We start from the raw sequence: 22,496 nt of genomic DNA, 5'->3' as shown, positions 1-22,496 counted from the left end.
TTGGGAAACCCTGGCAGTATTTTTTGGAGAAACCCTGATAGGAATATCTGCTGCTACTCTAAGAGATATTCCTTAAAGAACACAGCGTAACAAAAATTAACTTTTGGTCTGTCTCAAGAGCAAACTTATGTGTCTCTGACAGATTTTGAGCTTCTGAATCCAAATCCGGGCTCAGATTTGCTCCAGAACGTCACAATTTTGAGCTATACCTCAATTTATAGGGCAACATATGCGATTTTAGGCTCTTTTGACTGCAAGCCATTAGGAATGGAAATATATTTTTTAATCAATCAAAGGATAAATTGGTCAACTAACATCTAAATTAACGACTCATGCAAAATATTTCGTTTTACCAAATCAAATCTGATAGTTTTAAGCGATTTATGTTAGCTATGATATAAGGCAATCCATGACGACATATCGCGATGGGGGTGACAGCTGAAATTGTAAACACAGTGTACGTGCAGCTTACCAAATTTTCGTCGAGTGTTCTCAGTGCTTAACAAATTCCTTTGTGTTCAACTGTCACCCCGATCGACGAATGTCAAAAATACATGGTAAACAAAGAAAATCAGCTGAGGGAACGTCCATAAATTACGTCACGCAAAAATCGGCAATTTTCAACCCCCCCTCCCCCCTATGTCACACTTTTTGTATGGGACCTCTAAAATTTTTGTATGGGTCGTCACACTTTGCTGAACCCCCCCTCCCCCCTTAAAGCGTGACGTAATTTATGGACGTTCCCTGATCGCATCTGTCTCATGGATTGCCTTATTTCCCATACAGTCACCCTCCAAAAGTTGCATGCAAGTTTACATACTGACTTTAAATGCTTAAATCTATCGAATTTGATTTGGTAAAACGAAATATTTTGCATGAGTCATTAATTTAGATGTTAATTGATCAATTTATCCTTTGATTGCTTAAAAAATATATTTTCATGCTTAATGGCTTACAGTCGAAAAAGTCCAAAATCGCATATTTTGCCCTATAAATCGAGGTATAGCTCAAAATTGTGACGTGCTGGAGCAAATCTGAACCCGGATTCGGATTCAGCATCCCAAAATCTGTCAGAGACACATAAGTTTGCTCTTGAGACAAAAAAATGTTGCGCTGTGGAATCAATGACGAAATCTCTGGAGACATTGCAAGAGGAATTCCTCTCGGACTCCTTAAAGAAATCTCTTTAGGAATTCTTGGAATGATATGTAAAGGAATTCTTGCAAAAACCTTTGAAGCAATTCCAACAGGAATATTTCAAGTAATCCCATCAGGCTTTTCAAGAAGAATCCAAAGAAAATTCTTTCAAAAGCTTCTCTTGGATTGTTTCCAGGAATGCCTGACGGGTTTCTCCGAAAATCCCTACTGAGATTGGTGAAGAAATACCATCAAGAATTCTTCCAGGGAGTCCACTTGAAGTTCCTCTAGAAATTCTTCCTGTGATTTGTCAAATGATTTTTCTAAGAATTTCTTTATTAATTCTTCAAGGGAATTTCCTAAAAAACACAATAGTTCTGCTTATGATTTCTTTATAGATAATTTCAGATAATGCTCTGGAATTTCCTTCGGAAAGTCTGCCTGTGATTTCAATGATTCCTCCAGAAATTCCTTTTTTTATTTTTATTTTTGTGTATTTTAACTTAAATGCTAATTCTACACTCCCAGAAATTCCTCTTAAGATTGTACTTTTCTGACATTATCAACAGAAGTTTTTGCTGGCATTCCTCCAGCGATTCCTCCAGAATTTTCTGGGTTTCCCACCTGCAGGGAATCATCTAGGAATTCCAGCCAGACTCTTAAAAGTAATAATTGGAGATATTCTTGCTGAGAATGCTTGAGAAATCTCAGCCACAATTCCCGAAAATATTTTAGAGCCTTCATCGCCACCGGCGAAAATAATTTAGGTGACGTACACACTTAATTCAGATTGCCGGGATATCAGCATTTTTTCAAACTTTTGCCGAGATTCGCACAGCCGAGCAATCAGCAAACAATCATTTTGCAGGGATCTCAGCAATTTTGACAGTTCATTGCTGATAGTCGGCAATCGTTTTGCTGAGAATCAGCTAACAATCGTCACTTTTTGCTGAGATACCAGATAAAGATTTTGCTGAGCAGACGGCTGTGCGCGATTTTGCCGAGCCCGCGAATCTGTTTTGAGTGTGTACGCACCCGGATAAAGCAGTGCACTACAGATGATACTTGGAGGAAGATAGAGAGCAAACTAGGGGCAAGACAGATCTAACGAGAGAAAACCTGTGTTCGAAGTGTTGCTCAGAATTACTCAAGTTCCTCAGATTTTTTCCAATTTATACCAAATTGTGATCTGGTACCAATGTCAAACGGCCAAGTGTTGCGTATGCTGAATGAAAATTGCAGTTTTGGGGATGTCTGTCCACAACTTTCGTCGATCATTGATAAAAAGAGTAACTTAGAATTTCTCAGAGTCGCTCTCGTTTTCACAGTGTCTTGCCCTTAGAGAGCGAAGGAACGCCAAAGCCGCGATAGAGCGAACGAAAACACGAGGAGCCAAAGCCGTAGCCCGTCAGCGCTATTCGGCTCTCGGGAAGGATGTGAAACGCCACCTACACTGCCGTGTACAGCATAGTTATCCCATGTTACAAAACAGCAAACTGAGAAAAACACGTTTCAGTCTTGTTTCCTTCTCTACGGACACGTGTAATGAAAACACAAAGTGATTTCATCAGCATAGCGTTAAAATTGATGTTTATCATTGAAGTATGAACAAAAAGTTTCATAAGCATTCCATTTACTTTAATTTTTTAAAGAAAAACTCTGGTGGGACTGCAACTAGGACTGTAATGCCGATAAATCTAGAAATTTTTAAGATTTGCTCGGCATAAGCTGTCCTATGTCATGCGAAATTTTCATCATAAGCTGTCCCATGTCGATTTTGTCAGCATCACGCAGAAAAATTTACGATAGAAATAACCATATTTGACATCAAGTCAAACAGAATTTGACTTTGTTTTAGCCGCAATGAGAATGTATGATTGTTTTTACAATCCTGTATTATTGTTCCTCAATTAGAAATCTGATTGAAATAACAATAGTTTCAGGCTTTTGACGTGGGTTGTCAAGCTTGACATCTACATTATTATCAGATATTATGGTAGTTTCAAAAATAGTTTTCTTTTGTTTTCAATAATATATTTATTGCAAAGTAACATGCTTGTTTTTTCTCTGGGTTGTTATTAAAAAAGAAAAAAAAAGATTCCTACAGAAAAATCAGTGAATCTCCTGATCACTTATCACAGTTCCACGCAGTAATGATATCTTGAGGCTCACTTGACAAATTATCCGTTGAAAGATATGACCGAAGCACCAGACGTTCAACCAGCTATCATATCCACAGATTACTTACTCCTCATCCTGCTACCTTCAGATGTTCGTCGCAGTACTGTGAGAAGTGTTCAACTTCTGATAAACCTTCCGTGTATTCCCTAAAAACGGTATTTCCTCAAACTTCACTTATTCCTAAGATTTCACAATTCTATCTGGATTTTCGGATATTATCCCAATACCAAGTATGAGGTCACTAAAGAGCTATTTTGTTTATTTTTGGTTATTTAACATTAATCATTGAATAGGGTAGGTAGATTTATCAATATTTATTCCGTTTATTAATTTTAATGAATTCATCATTGTCCGATTTCGTTTTTCTTATTTAGAATTCAAGACAATTATTGCATGATGTCTATATGCATTCTCTGATTTTGTTGAAGTATCAATACATATTTAATATTTATGTAACTGAAAGTTGGCATCTCTAGCTTATCTTTCGGCACAAAATCATATGCTAAAATAATACAGTGGTTCAATGTTTTAAAAGTTATACAAGATCTCTACTCTAGAAGTCAATATCAATCATCTTACGTACTCTTCCGTAACAGTCCCTTTCAGTTCCTTAACGCTAACACAGCAAATCCCCACCGATACCGATCGGTGGATCGTATGACACATATAATAATCATTCTCCACACGCAAATTCTCCAACTAGTATATTGATGATGAATTCAGACCGTGCCGACGCAATCCTCCACGTGGGCTTGTAAGGTGACCAAATCGCGGTAGGCCTCAGTGCACAGCGGGCAATACAGGATCGGCCGATCGTAGGTTTGCTCCTCCGAAGCGGCTGCACCCTTGACACCGTGGGCGCTCGTTGCCAGTGATGGTGATGGTTCGCGTTTGTCCAGCGATTCGTTGGCCGCGCGTGTTGCCCTCTCCTCGGCGACTCGGCTGTAAGATTTACGGGATTTTGCTGAGATTAAATGCACAGAAAATAACGGTTCTGCATGTTCGTATAAAATAAAACTTTTATATGTGTAAAACGCACTAATATAAGAACTAGTTCAAATCGTATGATTGACAAATGACATAGACCCTAGGCATTCCTTCAGGAATTATGCCAGGAATTACTTCAGAAATTCATCCAGGAATTACTTCAGAAATTTCTACAGCAATTCCTCCAGCAATATCTTTAGAAATCCTTCAGGGATTCCTTCAAAAATTCTTCCACGAATTTCACCAGGATTTCCTCAAGGAATTTCTCCAGAAATTTGTCAAGGAAGTTCTCCTCTAAAAATCAAAATCCTCCCGGCATTCCTCCAGGAATTTTTCCATGCATTCTTTCAGGAATTCCTCCAGACATACCCTCAGAAATTCCTCTTGAATTGTTTAGGGATTCGTCCGGGAATTCCTCCAGGAGTTTCCAAGAATTCCTCCGGTTATTGCTCCAGGGATTTATCCAGACAATCTTCCAGAAATTTCTTCAGGAATTCAGTTATTCCTTCTGGGATTCTTCTAGGTATTCTTCCATGAATTTCTCCAGGATTTTTTTCCTGGGATTTCCTCAGGAATTTCGCCTAGGATTCCTCCAGGGACTTCTCTAGAGAATAGAGATTCCTCCATGAATTGCTCAAAGGTATACTTTCTGGAATTCTTTTAGAGATTTCTCCGCAAATTTCTTCAAGGATTTCATCAGGGCTTCCTGTTGGAATTTCTTTAAGGATTTCTCCAGAAATTACACCAAGGTTTTTTCTAGATATCACGCTTGTAATTCCTCCAGGACTTTCTCAAGGAATTTCTTCATAAATTTATCCAGACATTTCTCACAAAATTCCTCTGGGGTTCCTCCAGGAATTTCTCTAAGAATTCATCTAGGGATTCATCCAGGAATTTCTTCAGGGATTCCTTCAAGCATTCCTGCAGGTATTCCTTCGGAAATTCCTTCATGGATTCGTCCAAGAATTCCATTAGAGATTTCTTTAGAAATTCCTCCAGGATTTACTCCTGGAATTCTTCCTAGGATTGCGCCAGGATTGTTTCAGAATTTCTTCCAGACATTCCTCCAGCGATTTCTTCAAGAATTCTTCCAGGGATTCCTCCAGGAATTCTTCCAGACACTTCTCCGGGGATTTCTTCCTAAAAACCTCCAGGATTTGTTCAAGAGATTTCTTCAGAAAAATATCCAGGGGTTCCTCTAGGAATTCCTCAAAAATTCCTCCGGAAATTTCACCAAGCATTCCTCCAGAAACTCCTCTAGGATTTTCTCCTGGAATTTCTGGAATTTATTTAGAAATTTCGCCAGGGACCCTCCAAGGATTCCTCCAGGAATTTCACCTGGAACTTCTTCTGGAAGTTGCTAGAAGAAATTTATCCAGGGATCCGGGACATGGATTTTTGCAATGGGGGTAAACAAATGTTTTCCATTAGTGCGACTCATACTTTTGATGAGGCACCATACAGCAGCGACTCATTTAATTTAGAGCACATACTATTCATGCGCTAATTTGCCTGCGTAATCGGGTATTGGTTGCATATACTTTGGATGTGGTTTGGCACATGAATATTTGCCATTAAGTATGAGGCAATTTTCCTGAGTGCATGGAAGGAATTTCTCCAAGGATTGCTCCGGGAAATCTCCCAGGGATTGCTTAAGGAATTGCTCTAGTGATTCCTTCAGAAATTCTTTTGATGATCTCTTTAAACATTTTGTTCATGGGTTCCTTTAGCAATTTAATAAATTCTTCCACCATCTTTTCCAGGGGAGCACCCAAAAATTTCTCCAGGATTACATGAAGATTTTCTTTAAATTACTTAAAGGATTTCTAAAGGAACTACTCTAGCGATTTGTATTAGAATTCTTTAAGATAATTTTAATTGTCTATAATTGGAGTGATTCATACAGGAGCCAAGAAATTCTTCAAGAAGACATCCCGAAAGTCCTTCAGAGATTAAGGGGTTTCTCCAACGATTATTTTTGGACTTATCTTAGGATTCGTTCAGGAATATCAGCAGGGATTCCTTCCGAGTTTTGTGTAGGGATTTCTCCAGAAATTTCTCCAAGAAGTTGTCTAAAAGGTTTCCAGGTATTCCTTTCGGAATCGCTCCAGCAGTTTCTTCAGAAGATACAATAGTCCTCCAGGGATTCTACCAAGCCACACAAATGTCACTGGAGGGTCTAGGCAGCTGTGACTTACTTTAAAGGAATAGGTACTTACATGCACCAGGAATTCCTCTAGAAATGTCTTCTTAAATTCCTCCAGACTTTTCTTTGGCATTGCAGCCAGGAATTCCTTCAGGTGAATTCCAGGATTTTTCCAAGAATTCTGTTATTTGAGAGTTCTCCGGAAATATTTCAATTAAATTCTTCAACAATTTCTTCAGGGATTTCGAAATATTTCGAGCGTTTCTTCCAGCTTTTACGAGCATACCTTCAATAATTATTCCTAGGAAAGACCAAGAATACATCAATTGACATTTCCGTAGAGTTTTGCTCTGAGATGAGTATATCCAGTATGTGTATATAAAATCTTCTCTAGGAAAATGGAAAAATCCTTCGGACCAAGCTTCGGACAATCTTGTAGCACGACTCGTTTTGTGCTTTGTACGTGAGTCAGCTTTTTAGCTGCAACGTGCTAATGCTCACCATATCATCTGGGCCAGTTCAAACATTTTTGAGATGCTCCAGTTTAATGGAATAGGGTATCGCGCCACTTGGGCGGTGGCTTCTATATTCGTCTGTTTTCCACTATAACTCAGTCAATTTTGAACCAATTGACTTGAAATGTTGTACACGGGTAGATACTATACCTATCTCACAACATTCCAAAAGTTGTGTCAATTGAGTCAAATTTGACTGAGTTATGGTGGAAAACAGACGAATATAGAAGCCACCGCCCAAGTGGCGCGGTTCCCTACTTAAGTAATACTGATCTTGATTTTGGATTATAATTATGGATAAATACTTAACATAGGCAACCGCCAAACCTTCATGTTATCTGTTATAGAGGAAGTGTTAGACATAACGCTTTGCTCTACCAGAATTAGCACGATTTCGACAATGGACATGTGTCAGACGAAGAATATTTATCTGACGATTGCTACATTTTTTTTAACACTTGAATGGAACTTCACAAACCTTGCGTTTCAGGAATTCCGGTCTACCAAATGGGATCTCTCTACTGATTTGATTGCGACCAAATTTCATGGATACTGGCCATCCATTGACACTCCAAGTGATTTAGATGATGCCGTTGATACTACAACGGCCTTCGTCATAGAAGCTTTTGAAGAAGCTTGCCCTCTGCGGTCTGTGAAGACCACAAGAGGAACCCCTTGGTGGAACTCTGATCAGGCCAAGCTCAGGAAACAATGTAGAAAGAGTTAGAAGAGACGACGTTCAGCTGGATCGAAGGCTTTCAGGTCGGCTCGCAAGGCCTACCAGAAAGCTCTTCGGTCTGGTTGAACGTCCGGCTGGAAAAAAAATTGTACAAATGTTTCCAGTTTCCAGAAATCAGATGGTTGAATAAAATCCTTGCAAAATCTAAGGATTTCTTAGTGTACGAACTTCGTTTGCCAAATGGCGATTTCACTTCCTCTGATGAGGATGTTTTGGAATGTTTATTAAGTACACACTTCCCCGGATGTGTGAATATTAATTACATCTTCGGATGAACCTGATGTCTTTTCTTGTAGTTATGATTCTTGAGCTTGGGCTCGGAGTATCATAACTTTAGAATCGATTGAATGGGCACTTAATAGCTTTGCTCCTTTCAAATCTCCTGGGGCAGATGGGATTTATCCTATTTTGCTTCAGAAGGGATTTGATCATTTCAAACATGTTTTAAAAAAAAAATACTTGTTTGCAGTTCTGCTACAGGGTATATTCCCAAATCCTGGCGGGATATTACTGTAAAGTTTATTCCGAAAGTGGGTCGTGCGTCGTATGAAGAAGCAAAGAGCTTCAGACCTATCAGTTTGATCTCTTTTCTTCTGAAATGCTTAGAACGCATTGTCGATTATCACATTCATCTGGCCAATGTGCCTCTTCATGTGAACCAATATGCTTACCAATCTGGAAAGTCCACTGTGACTCTTTTACACAAAGTTGTTTACGATATCGAGTCATGGTATATCTCCAATGATTTCTAATTGGATTCATCAAATGCTCAAAAACCGATATCTCTTCTCGACATTGCGTCTAGCAGGGATTAATAAATTGAGTGTTTGTGGATGACCCAAAGGGGGAGTCTTGTCACCGCTTTTGTGGAATCTCGTAGCAGATACGCTTATTGAGGCAACTCAATAATAGCGGTTATCCTACTTATGGTTATGCCGACGACTACCTAGCGTTGTTAGTTGGTGATACACACCACCCTTTTCGACCTGATGCAAAGCGCCCTTCAGGTAGTCGAGGGTTTGTGTCGCCAATATGGCCTTTCGATTAATCCGAGTAAAACATCTATTGTTCTTTTTACGGAAAGGCGAAACCGTAATGGCGTTCGACCTTTGCGTCTCTTTGATTCTGAAATCGATGTGACTGAACAGGTAAAGTACGTTGGAGTCATTCTTGATTTCAAGCTTTCCTGGACACTTCATGTTGAGTTCAGAATCAAGAAAGCTTGTATGGCCTTCGGGCAATGCCGGCGAACCTTTGGTACAACTTGGGGTCTAAAACCCAAGTATATCAAATGGATCTACACAACTGTTGTTCGGCCAATATTGGCTTATGGGTGTCTTGTGTGGTGGCGAAAGGGCAAAGTGAGAACGGTCCAATCAAAATTAGGCCATCTCCAAAGAATGTGCTTAATGGCGATGTCTGGGGAGCGTTCTCTTTAACTCCTACGGCAGCGCTCGAAGTTCTCTTTGACGTTGCCCTACTACACATTCATCTCAAACAAGAAGCACTTTCTTGCACTTACCGTCTATGGGTACTCGGTTTACTAGAGGAAACTCCTGTGAACCGCAGTTCAACACACACCTCGTTGTTTCCACTTTTGGTGAATTGGGACAAAGTTGTCCTTGCTCCAAGTGATCTTACATTTTCCACGAAATTCCCTTCCCGGGAAGAGTGGACATTTGGTTATCTGGAGAGAAGTATTTCAGACGGCATCGTATGTTACACTGATGACTCCCTTCTCGAAGGTCGAGCAGGTGCTGGTGTTTATTCTCGTGAGCTAAGGCTGCATCAGTTTTATTCACTTGGTAGACACTGCACCGTTTTCCAGGCCGAAATCTTTGCTCTTATGTGCGGAGTGCAATCAGCACTTCAGCAGCACTGCCTATGATCGCATATCAGTCCCATATTTGCTGGGTTTCCTATTCATATGGGACAGTTATGCGATCATAGGCAGACCACGTAATGGGCAAAGTAATATACTTCTGTTGAGATAGCCAGGCTGCTCTTAAAGCACTTGCTTCGGCCAACTCCATGTCGAAGATAGTTATCGCTTGTCGAAATCAAATCGAGGAGCTGAATTCAGCAAACGCTGTTCACCTTGTATGGGTACCTGGCCATTCTTCCATCGCTGGAAATGAATTGGCTGATGAGTTAGCTCGCACTGGAGCATCTCATGACTTCATTGGCCCTGAGCCAGCATATCCAAGTGTTGGGTAAATCTTCAGATTGACACCTGGGCTGCAACTCAGCACAAACAATACTGGCATAGTTTGGAATCATGTCGTCAAACAAAATTGTATTGTACTGAGCCATTTCTATTATTATTATTATTATTTTTCTTTATTATCGAGATTTTCAGCCCTCGGCTGGTTCATCTCGTATTAACAGAAAAAGGGGATTGGTTGGGATAGTGGAAACCTGATTTAGAATCAGGGGGAAAGGGGCTGACAATGTTCAGAAGTAAATCCAATTTTCTATTCTATTGATGCTTTCGAAAAAACTATCACTTTTCGATGTTCAGCGATGTCGATGTCCATGTCGGGGTCCTTTTGTTAAATCACTATATCGTATCATAAAGTTTGGCCTCTTTTAAAAAACTGAGTAACGCTGTTTGTTTGATTTTGTCCTGGCTGAGTGCTGTCTGAATGCAGGTTATACCGTGTTTCGTCCGCAGTTGCTCTAGAGTAGGGCAGTTGACTATAAAATGTTCCACGGAATTATGGACGCTGCACGTGTCACATGAGATTCTGAACTCGCCTCGTCCGGCCATATTATGAGAGAGTCTGGTGTGACCCGTGCGTAGTCGAGAGAGGACTACTTGGTCTCTTCTGGATGGTAAGTCTTCCCAGCGCTCAACGATCGATTTGATTTTTCTGGTGAAGCTTGTTCGGTCTCGAAGCCAACAGTGGGACCAGGTATCCCATATCAACTTCTTAACCCACATTCTTACGTCATCTGCCGGCGTTTTTGGAGTTAGCAGGCGACTTTGTCTCCCACGATCTGCTAGTAAATCCGCTTCCTCATTACCCACTATACCACAATGACCTGGTACCCACATAAAGGTTATGTCCCTTCCTGGCTCGTCCAAAGTTCGTTCAATCGATTGTATGAAGGGATGTTTGTTTGTTGGGGATTTGATGGCTTCCAATGCACTAGCTGAATCAGTTACCACCAATATTGGAGTTGAGCTCGTTTCAGTTACTGCTCGGAAGATAGCTGCTGCCTCAGCCGTAAAAACGGAACAGATGTTTGGGAGTTTGTGTGATTCGATGATACTCTTTCCGTAGATTCCAGCACCCACCAGGTTATCCTTCTTCGATCCATCCGTAAACCTGACGTCCGCACCAGCATATTTTGTTCGGATGCGTGCTTTGAAACAGGCCTGTACTTGGTAAGGAGTGGCATTTTTCCTAAATTGGTTTTTGATATAATTGTCAATGTACGGATCCCTTGCCATCCAGTTTCTTGGCCCGACGCGGTGGACCCTAGCCACCGGGGGAAGCCGGGAATTGGCCACCGTTTGAAAAATTATTCACTCTCATTGGAAATAAAAAATAAAATGGTTTTTAGCCATTTTTCTTATGCGATACATCCCATATAATCTCCATATAAACGGCCGCGGGGCAAGATGGGTCACCTTCAATTTTGAACGTATTTTTGGAGCATTCAAAAGTTATTTATTTTTTATTACAAGACTATCTTATAACTGACTTCAATCAAGCGGAATGAACGCTTAAAATTATAACATAAAATTATGATAATTTTTTAGTGAAAACATCGATTTTCAAGTCGCCTGAGGACCACTCGAATTGTAAAGTTTTTTATATTCCAAATAAATTAATAAAATTTTTACTAGTAGCTCTTGTTTACTCAGTATGGATATGGAGCATATATGAATGCGGAACAAATATTATATTTTGACGTTTTTCGTTGAGAAAATGTGAATTACCTAAAAGGTGACCCATCTTGCCCCGCCCTTTTTTCACGGCACAAAATCGATCACTTTTTAAAACTTCTTGTTTAACATCATATTTTTTATTTAATGATCTTTTTATCCACTTTTAGCATAGCTAACTAGTGTATTGAAGAGTGGCGGACGAATACAAACCAATACGATTTGTATTTAGAAAGTTATGGTGATGCATCCTTAGGTGACCCATCTTGCCCCGTCCCACCCTACAAGCGCTAGAATTTGAAATCAATTGTGTATAAATAATTATCATTGTAATTACTTTTTACGCTATAAAGAAATAAACTAAATTTTATATAATACTAGCTGTCCCGGCAAACGTCGTTCTGCCTGCCTACTGTGTTTTTTGACATGCAGCTCCGTAGGGACGTCCCCGGTGAAGTCATCTGTATGGGAGCACTCCGTTCCAGAGACCGGAGAGGTCCCGCACCAAGCTAAGAACCTTCCCCGGCCCCAAAAATACCCACATACAAAATTTCACACCGATCGGTCCAGTAGTTTTCGAATCCATAGCGGTCAGACAGACAGACAGACAGACAGACAGACAGACAGACAGACAGACAGACAGAAATTCATTTTTATATATATAGAAAAAAAAAAAATTGATTGATTGAAAAGTTAGGTATAGTTTATCGACTTACCCGTTCTGCACCTCTTCGATCAGCTGCTGGTTTCGCTTCTGCAGCAGCTTCAGATCGGTCAGGACGCGGTCCTTCTCGCTGGCCAGTTCGGACCGGGCCGTTCGTTCGGCTTCGAAATCATTCTTGTAAATGTCCAGCTGCGCCGTCAGGACGTCCACCTGCTCGGCCAAGGTCTTCAGCTCGCGAATGTTCTCGGCCAGCGAGACATCTTTGGTTTCAATTTCCTTCGCCTGGCGTTCCAGCTGAGCGCGGTTCTTGGCAAAGACTTCCTCCGCCGCGGTCAGGTTGACGCGCATACAATTCAACTCGTCAACGTAGACCTTTTTCTGTGTCGTGAAAAAATGTTGCATTTGAAACCTTAAAGGCTAATTATTGAATTATTATATTACTTACCATATCTTCAAATTCCAAATTCTTGGCCACGATGACGGACATCTCTCGCTGCAGCACCTTGATCTGCCGATCGTGCTCCTCTTTGGTAATGAATTGCGCCCCACTGTCGCTCGCATCCGGTTTGTTCGGTTTGACCACCACGAACTCCTGCTTCTCCAGCTCCAGCCGTTCGATTTCGCGGGCCATGTTCTTCAGAATGGACTCCTTCTCGGACAGGGCCTTTTTCAGTTCATCCAATTCGCCCAAGGCTGATGCCCGTTCCGCCTGGATCTGCATTTGGACTTCATCCAGTGCTTTCTCCAGGGTGATCTTCAGCTCGGCGGCACGCTTTTCCTGGTCCGCGGCTCGTGCTTCTCCGGCGACCACCAGCTGTTTCAACTTGTCGTTTTCCTCTTCCAGTTTTTCGATGATCGCGCTCTGTTCTTCGATCTTTTGCACCTGTTTGGTGTACTTGTCCTTGACCTCGTCCTGCCAGCTTTGGATGTTGGTGAAATTCTTCCGCATGGCCAAGTTGGCCTTCTGGAGACTTTCCTTCATCTGGCCGTGCTCGGTCATCAGAACCTGAAGCATTTGAACCTCATCGAGCGGCATCGACGACTGCATCAGGCTGGGAAAGGTTTGAAACAGGCTGGACTTGGTCTCGCCCATGATGACACTCGCCGCCAGGGGATTGCTTGGTTTGATGCTTACCGGATCGGGAGCCGCCATCCCTGCAAATTGCTGCATCGATTTCGGCGGCGTTGTTATCTTCATCGACGTCAACGATTTCAGTGATTCATCCGCCGCCTGAATCAGACTGAAATTGTTCGAGATCGTTTGGGTGGTCGAGGTGGCCATCAGTTTACTGGCGGCCATCGATTCCTGACGGAACTGTCCTTCGCCACCGGATACGAACTGCTCCATCGACGGGGTGGGAGTCGATCCCAGAATTATGAAAGATTCTTCGTCGGACATTGGAGCCGGAACTGCGCAGCTACGACGTATTTACACAACACTGACGAATGCTCTCGTTATCTAAAACCAAAAATGGAGGAAAATGAATGTTACTAAGCATTAACTACTGGGGGCTATAAATAGACGTTCGATTAGCTAGTCCGCTGCAGCTACTTACCTTGGGTGTGGCGGAAAGATGCCTAAAATGTGGACGTTCTATAAAAAGCTTTGAAGCAGATTATTTCCCTATTTTTTATGTTGAATGATGGAATCAAAATAAATGCTACACTTTTTGCACTTTTTACGGTGTGATGGGTGTCAGCTCGCGTCCCTCTCGCCTTGCGTCTGCTCAGCTGTGATGATGACTAGGGGTGTCCTAAAATAATCGATTATTTCGATCAATCGATTATCAGAGTAATCACCCGTGAACGTGTCCTTTATTTACGTCCTCTGTGTCATTAAATCGATGAACGAGCACCGTTTCGTCACCAAAACAAAAAAAAAATCGTCTTTCTTCTGACGAAACGTCAACCTGAAAGTGTGAACAACGTTTTGATTTTGTGTTGAAATTCTGATGAGCTATCAAAAAATTTAATTTTTGTGTCCGAATTCATAAAACAGGTAAATACTAATTAATCTACCAGATACGGCAGTTACTCAGCCAAGAACTGATGCATTTTTCATCGCTTTTCCAGGGCTGCAGAAGGCGACTTTTTCTTCCCCTGTGCTAGAAGCATCGTCCCTCACAGACGACTTGAGGAAAAGAAAAGGTAAAGGTGAAAGTCCTAATACAGTCACAGTGTCTTGTTTGATCCATATCGATAGAGCGATTAGGCACTTGGACGTATACTAAACTTGAATAACTGCATCTCGTACCTTCGCTACTAACAGAATTCATAGTACCCACTTTTTAACGATAATAATCTTGTAGTTAGCCTATATAGAATAATCCAACCAAGTGTATCGATTTCCTAGTACGTTCTCCCCACGCAACTTACCCCGATCGTCTAACATATTTCTCCTGAGAGGACATTCCGTTTGGTTAGGATACACTACAATGGAGACCACAGGAGCTCCTCCGCCGCCGAAGCAGGTATCTGATGGTGTACTCACTCCGGTTATCGTGTTTTTGTTGTAGCTACACTACACTTTTGAGATTTATTGGCATTTTGAGTTCTTTAGTTGTAGTTTTCTAACTCTTGATCCCCTAAGATCTGTTTGCATGCTTCTTTTTTCCAAATTTGCATGATTTTTTGTAGTTCTGATAGAATCGGGGTGGTCACTCAATAAACCGGGGTTTGGATTGTAATTGGGGTTTCCAGAGATGTTCAAACAACTGCAATTCTGAAACTGCATGAAACAATCCCTGAATTGAAAGACTTTCTAAAGGAACACTCTGAAAACATCCCTGAAAAAAACTGAAAAAAAAGAATCTGTGGAGGAGTTCCTGAAGAATACAAGGCTAACTTTTCGGAAAAAAAAATCTCGAGATCTAGCTCAAGAATTTCTTGTAGAAAATTGTGAAATAATTTCTGGATGACTTCTTGCAAAATTTCCAGGCTCCTGTATGCATTCCTCTAAAATTTGCTTAAATACTTTCAATACAAATCGCTGGAGAAATTCCTCTGAAAATCCTTGAAGTAGGTAATTCAAAAAAGTCTTCAGGTATGTCTCCAAAAGGAAACTCTTGGGTGATGATGGAAGGATTTTTGAAATTCCTGAACGAATCCCTGAATACATTTTTGGAGAGATCCCGAGAGGAACTTCTTAAAGAATCACTAGAGTAATACGTAGAACAATCACTGAAAGAATTCCCGGAAAAATCCCTGGAGGAACAAATGGAGGACTTATTGAACGAATTCCAAGAGGAAAGCCTTGAGAAACTTCGGATGAAATTCCTAGAGGAATTACTGAAGGAATTCCTGAAGAAATCTCTGGAGGAAATCCTGGAGGAATTCCGGAAATAATCCGTGGAGGAATGCCTGGAGAAATCCTTTGATATCTGGATAAATCTCTGGAGCAATTCCTGGTGAAATCCCTGCATGAATTCCTGGAGGAACTTCTGTCGTTCCTGGAGAAACTTCTGGAAAAAAATCTGAAGGAATTCCTGGAGGAATCCCTAGAGGAATCCCGGGAGGAATATCTGGAGGATTTCTTGATTTTTCCTAAGGGAATTCCTGGAGAAATCTCTGGAGAAATACTTGGATGTATTCCTGGGTCAATCCCTGGAAGAATTCCTAGAGGAATCTCTAATTTAATTTCTGAAGGAATTCCAGGAGGAATCCCCAGAGGAATTTCAGGAGGATTCCCTAGAGGAATTCCGGGAGGAATACCTGGAGAAATTTCTGAAAAAAAATCCCAGGAAGAATTCCTGGGGGAATGCTTGAATAAATTCTTGGAGGACTGTGGAAAATCCCTGAAGCAATTCCTGGAGGAATCTTTGGAAGAATAACTGGAGAAATTCCTTGATGAATTCCAGGGGGAATCCTTGGAGGAAACCCTGACACAATTTTTGAAAGAATCTCTGGTAAAACTTCTAAAGGAATACCTGACAGAATTGCCTGAAGAAATGCCTGGCGGATTTCCTGAAGGAACGCCTAGAGGAATCCTTGGAGAGATCGCTTAGAGGAATCCCTGGAGTAATTCTTGAAGTTATTCCTGGAGGAGAAATTCTCAGATGAATCTCTGGGGGAGTCCCTGGAGCAGTTCCTGGACGAATTTCTGAAGGATTTCCTGGAGAAATATCTGGAGGAAATCCTGGAAGAATCCCTGGAGCAATTCCAGGCAAAATCCATGCAAGAATTCCTGAGGGAACCACTGGAGGAATCCTTGGAAGGAACTCCTGGAAAAAGTTCTGGAGAAATTCCTGGAGGAATTCCTAGAGTAATCCCTACAGGAGTTCTTAGAGAAATCCTTGAAGGAATATCTGGAGGATTCTCTGAGTTTTCCTGAAGGAATTCCTGGAGGAATCTCTGGAGAACTACCAGGATGAATTTCTGGAGCAATCCGTGAAAGAATTCCTAGAGGATTCTCTGATCGAATTCCCGGTGCAATTTCGGGAGGAATCCCTTAAGAAATTTCTGAATAAATCCCTTGAGGTATTGAGGATTTCCAAGTAGAATTTTTGGATAAATCCCTGGAAGAATTCCTGGATAAACTCTTGTCGAAAATCCTGGGGAAATCCGTGAAACAATTCCTGGAATTATTGAAAGAATGCTAGGAGGAATTATCGGAGGAAAGCTCGGAGGAATTACTGAAGCAATTCCTGGAGGAATCTCTGAAGGAATCCTTGAAGGAATTCCTGGATAAGTTCCAGGAGGAATCCCTGGACGAACTCCTGTAGAACTCCTGGAGGAATCCCTGTAGCAATTCCTGGAGAAATGTCTAAAGGGATTCATAGAGAAATTGCTGAACAAATGCTCGGAGGAAACCTAGGAGCATTTCCTGGAGGAACTCTTAGAGGAATCCTTGGAACAATCGCTAGAGAAATCCCTGGAGGAATCCCTGTGACATGTCTAGTGAGTTCGGTAGAATAGTCGAACTCGTTGAAAAGGTTCTTACATGTATATAAGAGATTCGAATTAGAGTTGTATATAAAAATAAAGGATTTAGTTCAGATATGTCCACGGACATACTCGGTTGTCTTTCTTACGAGCATTGCAGAATGTTTCCGAAACCCATAAGTTTGAAATGTAACACCCTGAAAGAGTAATTCTTGGGTGCATTTCTGGAGGAATCGTTGGAGGGGTTCCTGTAGGAATACCAGGAAAAATTCCTGGAGGAATCTTTAGAGGAATTCCTGGAACAATTTTTGAAGGCATCCATGGAGGATTTGCTATAATCCCTAATGTTTCCAAGGAAGATTTTTTTAAGAAACCCCAGGCGGAAGTACTAGAGAAATTGCAGAAGGAAATTTTAAATTCTGAAGGGATTCCTGGAGAAATGCCTGGAGGAGCTCATTGTGGAATCCTTAGAGAAATCCCAAGAGGATTCGCTTGAGTAATTCCTGGAAAGAATCCTGGAAGAATTTCTCAAGGAATACCTGGAGGAATGCCTGGAGGAATTCTCGGAGTGATTCCTGGAGGAGGCCCTGGAGCAATACCTGTAAGAATCTGGAGGAAATCCTGGAGACATGTCTGTAGGAATTCCTGGAGGAATCTGTAGAAGAATTCCTGGAGGAATTTCCAGAGGAATTCCTGGAGAAATCCCTGAAGAAATCCCTGAAGGAATGCCTGAAGAAATCTTTAGAAGAATTCCTGGATGAATCCCTGCCAGAATCTCTGGAGGAAGTTTTGGATTTCTCAGAAGAATCCCTGCAGAAATTTCCGGAAGAATCTCTGGAGGTATACCAGCAGGATTTTTGAAGAAATCCCAGGATAAATTACTGAAGAAAACACAGAAGCAATTCTTGGAAAAATCCTGAAGGAATTCTAAGAAGAGTTCATGAGGAACTCCTAGAGGAATCCATGCAGCAGTTTCTGAAGGAATTCCTGAATAAATCCCAAGAAGAATCCCAGAAGCAATCTCAAAAAGTATTCATAAGGGAATTCCTTAACAATTTCTGTAGGAATTCCTGGATGAATTCCCGGAGGAAATCCTGAATGAATTCCAGAAGGAAGCTCAGTAGGAATCCCAAGAAGAGCTCCTGGAAGAATCACTGGAGGAATTTTTCAAATTATACCTGGAGAGTTGTTCCAAAAGATTCCCAGAAAAAATTCTCGAGTGAATCCCCGGAAGAAATTCTGAAAGAATTCCTGAATATCTAAAGAAACTCCACGAGGAATTTTGGAAGCAATCCCATGAGAAGTTCTTAGGTAATCCCAGGAGAGATTGCTGTACAAATTCATTGACAATTTTCTGTAGGAATTATTGAAAAAAAAAACCAGCTGATGGAATCCATGTCTGGTAAAAACTTCTAATAGAATTCCTGAAAGAAATTCCTCCTGAAACACTCCCAATAATTCCAGATGGAATTATCGGAACAAACTCGCGGGATTCTTGAAGGAATATATGGAGAAATTTTTGAAGAAATACCTGCAGAAATACCTAAAAGGATCGATGGTAAAATTTCTTTGGGAATCCCTGAAAAAAAAAACCGAAAAAATCCTCGAAAAAAGCACTGGAACATTTACTGGAGAAGCCTTCAAAGATATTCCAGGAGAAATTTCCGGAGGAATGTGTGGTGAAATCCTTAGAGAAATTCTTGAAGAAGTCTCTGGAGGAGTCCATGATGAAGACACTATGGGAAAATTTCTGGAGGTATTCTTTAATGCATCTTTGCAGAAGTATCTGCAATTCAGTCAAAAATACGTGAGGAATTCCTGAAACATTTCTTGGAACAAGCCCTGGAACACTTACTGTCGGAACCGTGCACGACGTCCATGTAGGTATTCAAGAAGAAGAAATTCCTAGAGAAGTTCCTTGAGCAATTCGTGAAGGAATTCCTGGAGAAGTTCCTGAAAAAAAATACCTGGAGGAATTTTAGAAGATGTCCGTGGAGGAATTCATAAAGACATCCCAGGTTTTTTGCTCTTAGTATGACGTTTCTTAGAATTGAATCATGAATTGAATACTATTGAATATTTATAAATTTTGTGTTACTACATTCTGTAGCAGCATATGGTGCTACAAAGTCTTTCTCTTTCCCTACCGGAACCGGTTCCGGAATATCTGGAAAATTTGGCATGTTGTTTTTATATTCTATGAATAAAAATCTCATAATTGAATGGCTAATTTTACCAAGCTTTCCCTGCTCCCCTCTGATTGGGGCCAATTTTGGTATGAGGAATCCCTTCTTATTGGTGTAAGAAGGATAGTAATTGTAGACTTGAGAATTTTCATGTATCCCAACTGAGTGGCCACCCTATTAATTGTTTGAATAACTTTTTTTTGTAAAGCTTGTGACTCAAAGATGATCCTAAAAATTTTCCAGAAACGGCGTCCACGAAAGCACAAGCCAAAACCGCAAACGACTTCTACGGACAAACCGATTCAGCAAGTGGAGACAGTCCCCCCAAAGGAGTCCAAGACGGAGACGAACAAAGAAAACTTGCAACATCAAACTCACCAGGAACCCAACGGTCAGTTGAACAGAAGTCCTAGCAAGCGCCATAGAAAGCGTAACAAGGGGAAGAAACAGGAAGCGACTGACCAGAGCATTCAACCGATTTCCTTACCGGAGATTTTTCCAGGACCTCAAGTTTATGCGCTGGAGAATCAAACGGTTCAGAAGAAAGAGGGAAAACCACAGGCAACTGGTAAGAGTAAGCCTTCAGTAAGACAGCAGAAGCAATCAAATTTTGAAGGGAACTCTTCGATCAAGGATATTAAAGCCGAGCAAATCTTCCCTGGTTCCATAACAGACTCGGTTAAAATTAAAGCAAACAATTTTGCGATAGAAGATATACGATTAGAAGACTTATTTCCAACACCTGCGAATTATACTTTCGAAAATAATGCTGTGTCGAGAAAGGTGAAAGTAATAAGAGTACAGCCAAAAGTAAAGCAGCAAAAGAAGGTACACTCCATTGTTGGATTGGAGGACATTTCTTGCAAAGATATTTTCCCCGTAGAGTCTAGTAAAAACGAAAACATTGTCAAACAACCGGAACAAACCATGGAACCGGCCAAGACTGAAAAATCACGAGAAGAAGTGATGGCTGAGCGAGAAGCAAAAAAAGCTGCCAAAGCAGCAGCTAAGGGAAAAGGCAAGGATAAGCCAAAGCCAGCCGCGCAACCGGAGGCTAATCCTTTGCAGAAATCAAGTACGGATTCCAGTCTTTCAGAAAAGTTGGACAAGCTTCACATATCAGATCCTCCAACAGTTGCCCAACCGGCGGCTAGTGTACCAGCTAAGACAACCAATCAGCTGAGCAAAGCTGAACGAAAGGCTCAATTCGAAGCTCAGAACCCAAATTTAGCTAAACCGAAAGCCGAAGCGAAAGCGGCAACTTCCAAGGCCGAACGACGTGCTCTCCAAGAAGCCCAGCGGGCTGCCAAGGCCGAAGCCCAGGCCAAGAAAACTACAGCTGCTCCGAAGGCCAGTGCGGAATCTACCGTCAAGCCTACCACTCCGGCAGCGAAAAAGGAAGTCACTTCAACCTCCGCTAAGCAGACGAAGAAGCCCGTCAAAAGCGCAGACTCTCCCCAGCAGCAACCGCACATGGTCAAGCTGTTCAACCATCTCTACACGAAGAAGTTTGCCGCTTCGGAGATCGTCAACTCGGCCCAGCTGTATCCGGCCATCACGAAGCTTGGTCTGCAGTATGCCGAGGGCGTCATGGCCGGATCGAAGGCTCGCTGTTTGGCCTTCCTCAAGGCCCTGATGCAAATGATCGACGATTACGAAACGCCACCGGAGAAGGAATTTTCCCGGGGCTTCGAGGAAGCCCTCAATCCGAACATTGCCTTCCTGCAGAAGTGCCGTCCGTTCTCCGTGTCTATGACCAATGCGTTGAAGTACATCAAGATGTACACGAGGCAGCTCAACCCGAAGGATTCGGATTCTGATGTAAGTAAGACTAGGTTTAAGAATGTTTGGGAGCTTCCATGTGGACGTCACGTTCTACATATCTATGGTGCCTTACGTAAAAAGCTTCAGGACAAACACATTTCTCATACAACATAACATCTTACAGCAAAAAGTGTGTCTGCTGGAAGCCATCGAAACTTACGTTCGGGATCAGATCGAGAAAGCGGAAGAAGCCATTAGCATTTCGGTGCAGGACAAAATCTATGATGGCGATGTCATTCTGACCTACGGTTGTTCCTCACTCATCAAGCACATACTGGAAGAAGCCAAACACCGCCGGAAGAACTTCCGGGTGGTTATCGTGGATTCACGACCTCGCAATCAAGAGCACGAAATGCTGCGCCAACTGGTCGCGCAAGGAATCGACTGTACCTGTGTACTTATCAACGCCATCAGCTACGTCATGCCGGAGGTGACTAAGGTGCTTCTCAGTGCCCACGCGCTTCTGGCCAACGGATGCGTCATGTCCCGGGTGGGAACGGCCCAGATAGCCATGGTGGCCAAATCCTACAACGTTCCGGTTCTGGTGTGCTGCGAAACGCATAAGTTTAGCGAACGCGTTCAGACGGATGCTTTCGTTTATAATGAAATTGGTAAGGTTATCCATCAAGTTCCTATTGTTTCAACAACTTCTTTACCATTTGACGCCATTTTTCGCAGGAAATCCAAACGACCTTATCCTGAACTCAGGCACCCGAGAGAACCGGTCCTGCAATCCTTTGGCCGAATGGGAATCGATCAGTCACCTAACGCCGCTCAACTTGCACTACGATGTGACCCCGCCGGAACTGGTGACGGCCGTCGTAACGGAAGTGGCCATCCTTCCGTGCACGAGCGTTCCAGTCATCCTGCGCATCAAGCCATCCGAGGTTGGCTATTAGAGACGTCGACACTGTGTATAGCATGTAGGTATGTCCCCTTCCTTAGATTGTTTTAGACGTGTTCCAAATTTTTCTCAATAAAAGAAAAACTATGCTTGAAAGCAGGGGGTCGCACCCTCAGGAAACGTTCGTGATTCGAAAGCCATTTTTTTTCTAAGATAGGATGTTGATCATTCCTCAAATTTACATCCACATAGGTTTACATGGGTACGATAGCAAACCGTGTAATTCGTAGTTTTTACTGGATGCCCATGTACATAAGGGACCATTCATAAACCACGTAGACACGACAAAAAATGAGCTGTGATTGCATGTTGTTCCAACGACGCGTTTCAATATCCAACGCTTGTCAGCCGAAGGGGTTGTTGCACAGCACCATCAGAAGTTGGACAAGGATAGGAGAGATCAACGCAACGGATCTGGCGATGTCAACAGTTTATGG

At 41.9% G+C, this 22,496-nt stretch overlaps 2 protein-coding genes across 2 annotated transcripts; one reads left to right on the top strand and one right to left on the bottom strand.

The window, feature by feature from the left end:
* Positions 1-3,551: 3,551 nt before the first annotated feature.
* LOC109402586 (NF-kappa-B essential modulator) lies at positions 3,552-13,997 on the bottom strand. The gene is made up of 4 exons (XM_019675278.3): positions 13,821-13,997; positions 12,710-13,723; positions 12,317-12,642; positions 3,552-4,260 (listed from the first exon to the last, which is right to left on the bottom strand). The coding sequence occupies exons 2-4, from the start codon at positions 13,661-13,663 to the stop codon at positions 4,038-4,040; spliced, it is 1,503 nt and encodes a 500-aa protein (XP_019530823.3). The 5' UTR covers positions 13,664-13,723; positions 13,821-13,997; the 3' UTR covers positions 3,552-4,037.
* A 124-nt stretch (positions 13,998-14,121) lies between these two features.
* LOC115265315 (translation initiation factor eIF-2B subunit delta) lies at positions 14,122-22,155 on the top strand. The gene is made up of 6 exons (XM_029869845.2): positions 14,122-14,263; positions 14,338-14,412; positions 14,618-14,735; positions 19,575-21,152; positions 21,280-21,766; positions 21,834-22,155. Exons 3-6 carry the CDS (start codon positions 14,700-14,702, stop codon positions 22,052-22,054), a joined length of 2,322 nt encoding a protein of 773 aa, XP_029725705.2. The 5' UTR covers positions 14,122-14,263; positions 14,338-14,412; positions 14,618-14,699; the 3' UTR covers positions 22,055-22,155.
* Positions 22,156-22,496: the final 341 nt, after the last annotated feature.

Source organism: Aedes albopictus, chromosome 2 (genome assembly GCF_035046485.1).
Source record: "Aedes albopictus strain Foshan chromosome 2, AalbF5, whole genome shotgun sequence".
Taxonomy (NCBI): domain Eukaryota; kingdom Metazoa; phylum Arthropoda; class Insecta; order Diptera; family Culicidae; genus Aedes; species Aedes albopictus.
Note: the sequence above shows the minus strand (reverse complement) of the source record. Positions and strands in the feature narration are given on the sequence as shown.

Coding starts and splice junctions, on each gene's coding strand:
- LOC115265315 (XM_029869845.2), top strand. CDS start 14,700: ATGGAGACCACAGGAGCTCCTCCGCCGCCGAAGCAG. Junction 21,153..21,279: donor CGAAGGATTCGGATTCTGAT/GTAAGTAAGACT, acceptor AACATCTTACAG/CAAAAAGTGTGTCTGCTGGA. Junction 21,767..21,833: donor TTTCGTTTATAATGAAATTG/GTAAGGTTATCC, acceptor CATTTTTCGCAG/GAAATCCAAACGACCTTATC.
- LOC109402586 (XM_019675278.3), bottom strand. CDS start 13,663: ATGTCCGACGAAGAATCTTTCATAATTCTGGGATCGACTCCCACCCCG. Junction 12,643..12,709: donor ATTTGGAATTTGAAGATATG/GTAAGTAATATA, acceptor TTCACGACACAG/AAAAAGGTCTACGTTGACGA. Junction 4,261..12,316: donor ATCGAAGAGGTGCAGAACGG/GTAAGTCGATAA, acceptor TAAATCTTACAG/CCGAGTCGCCGAGGAGAGGG.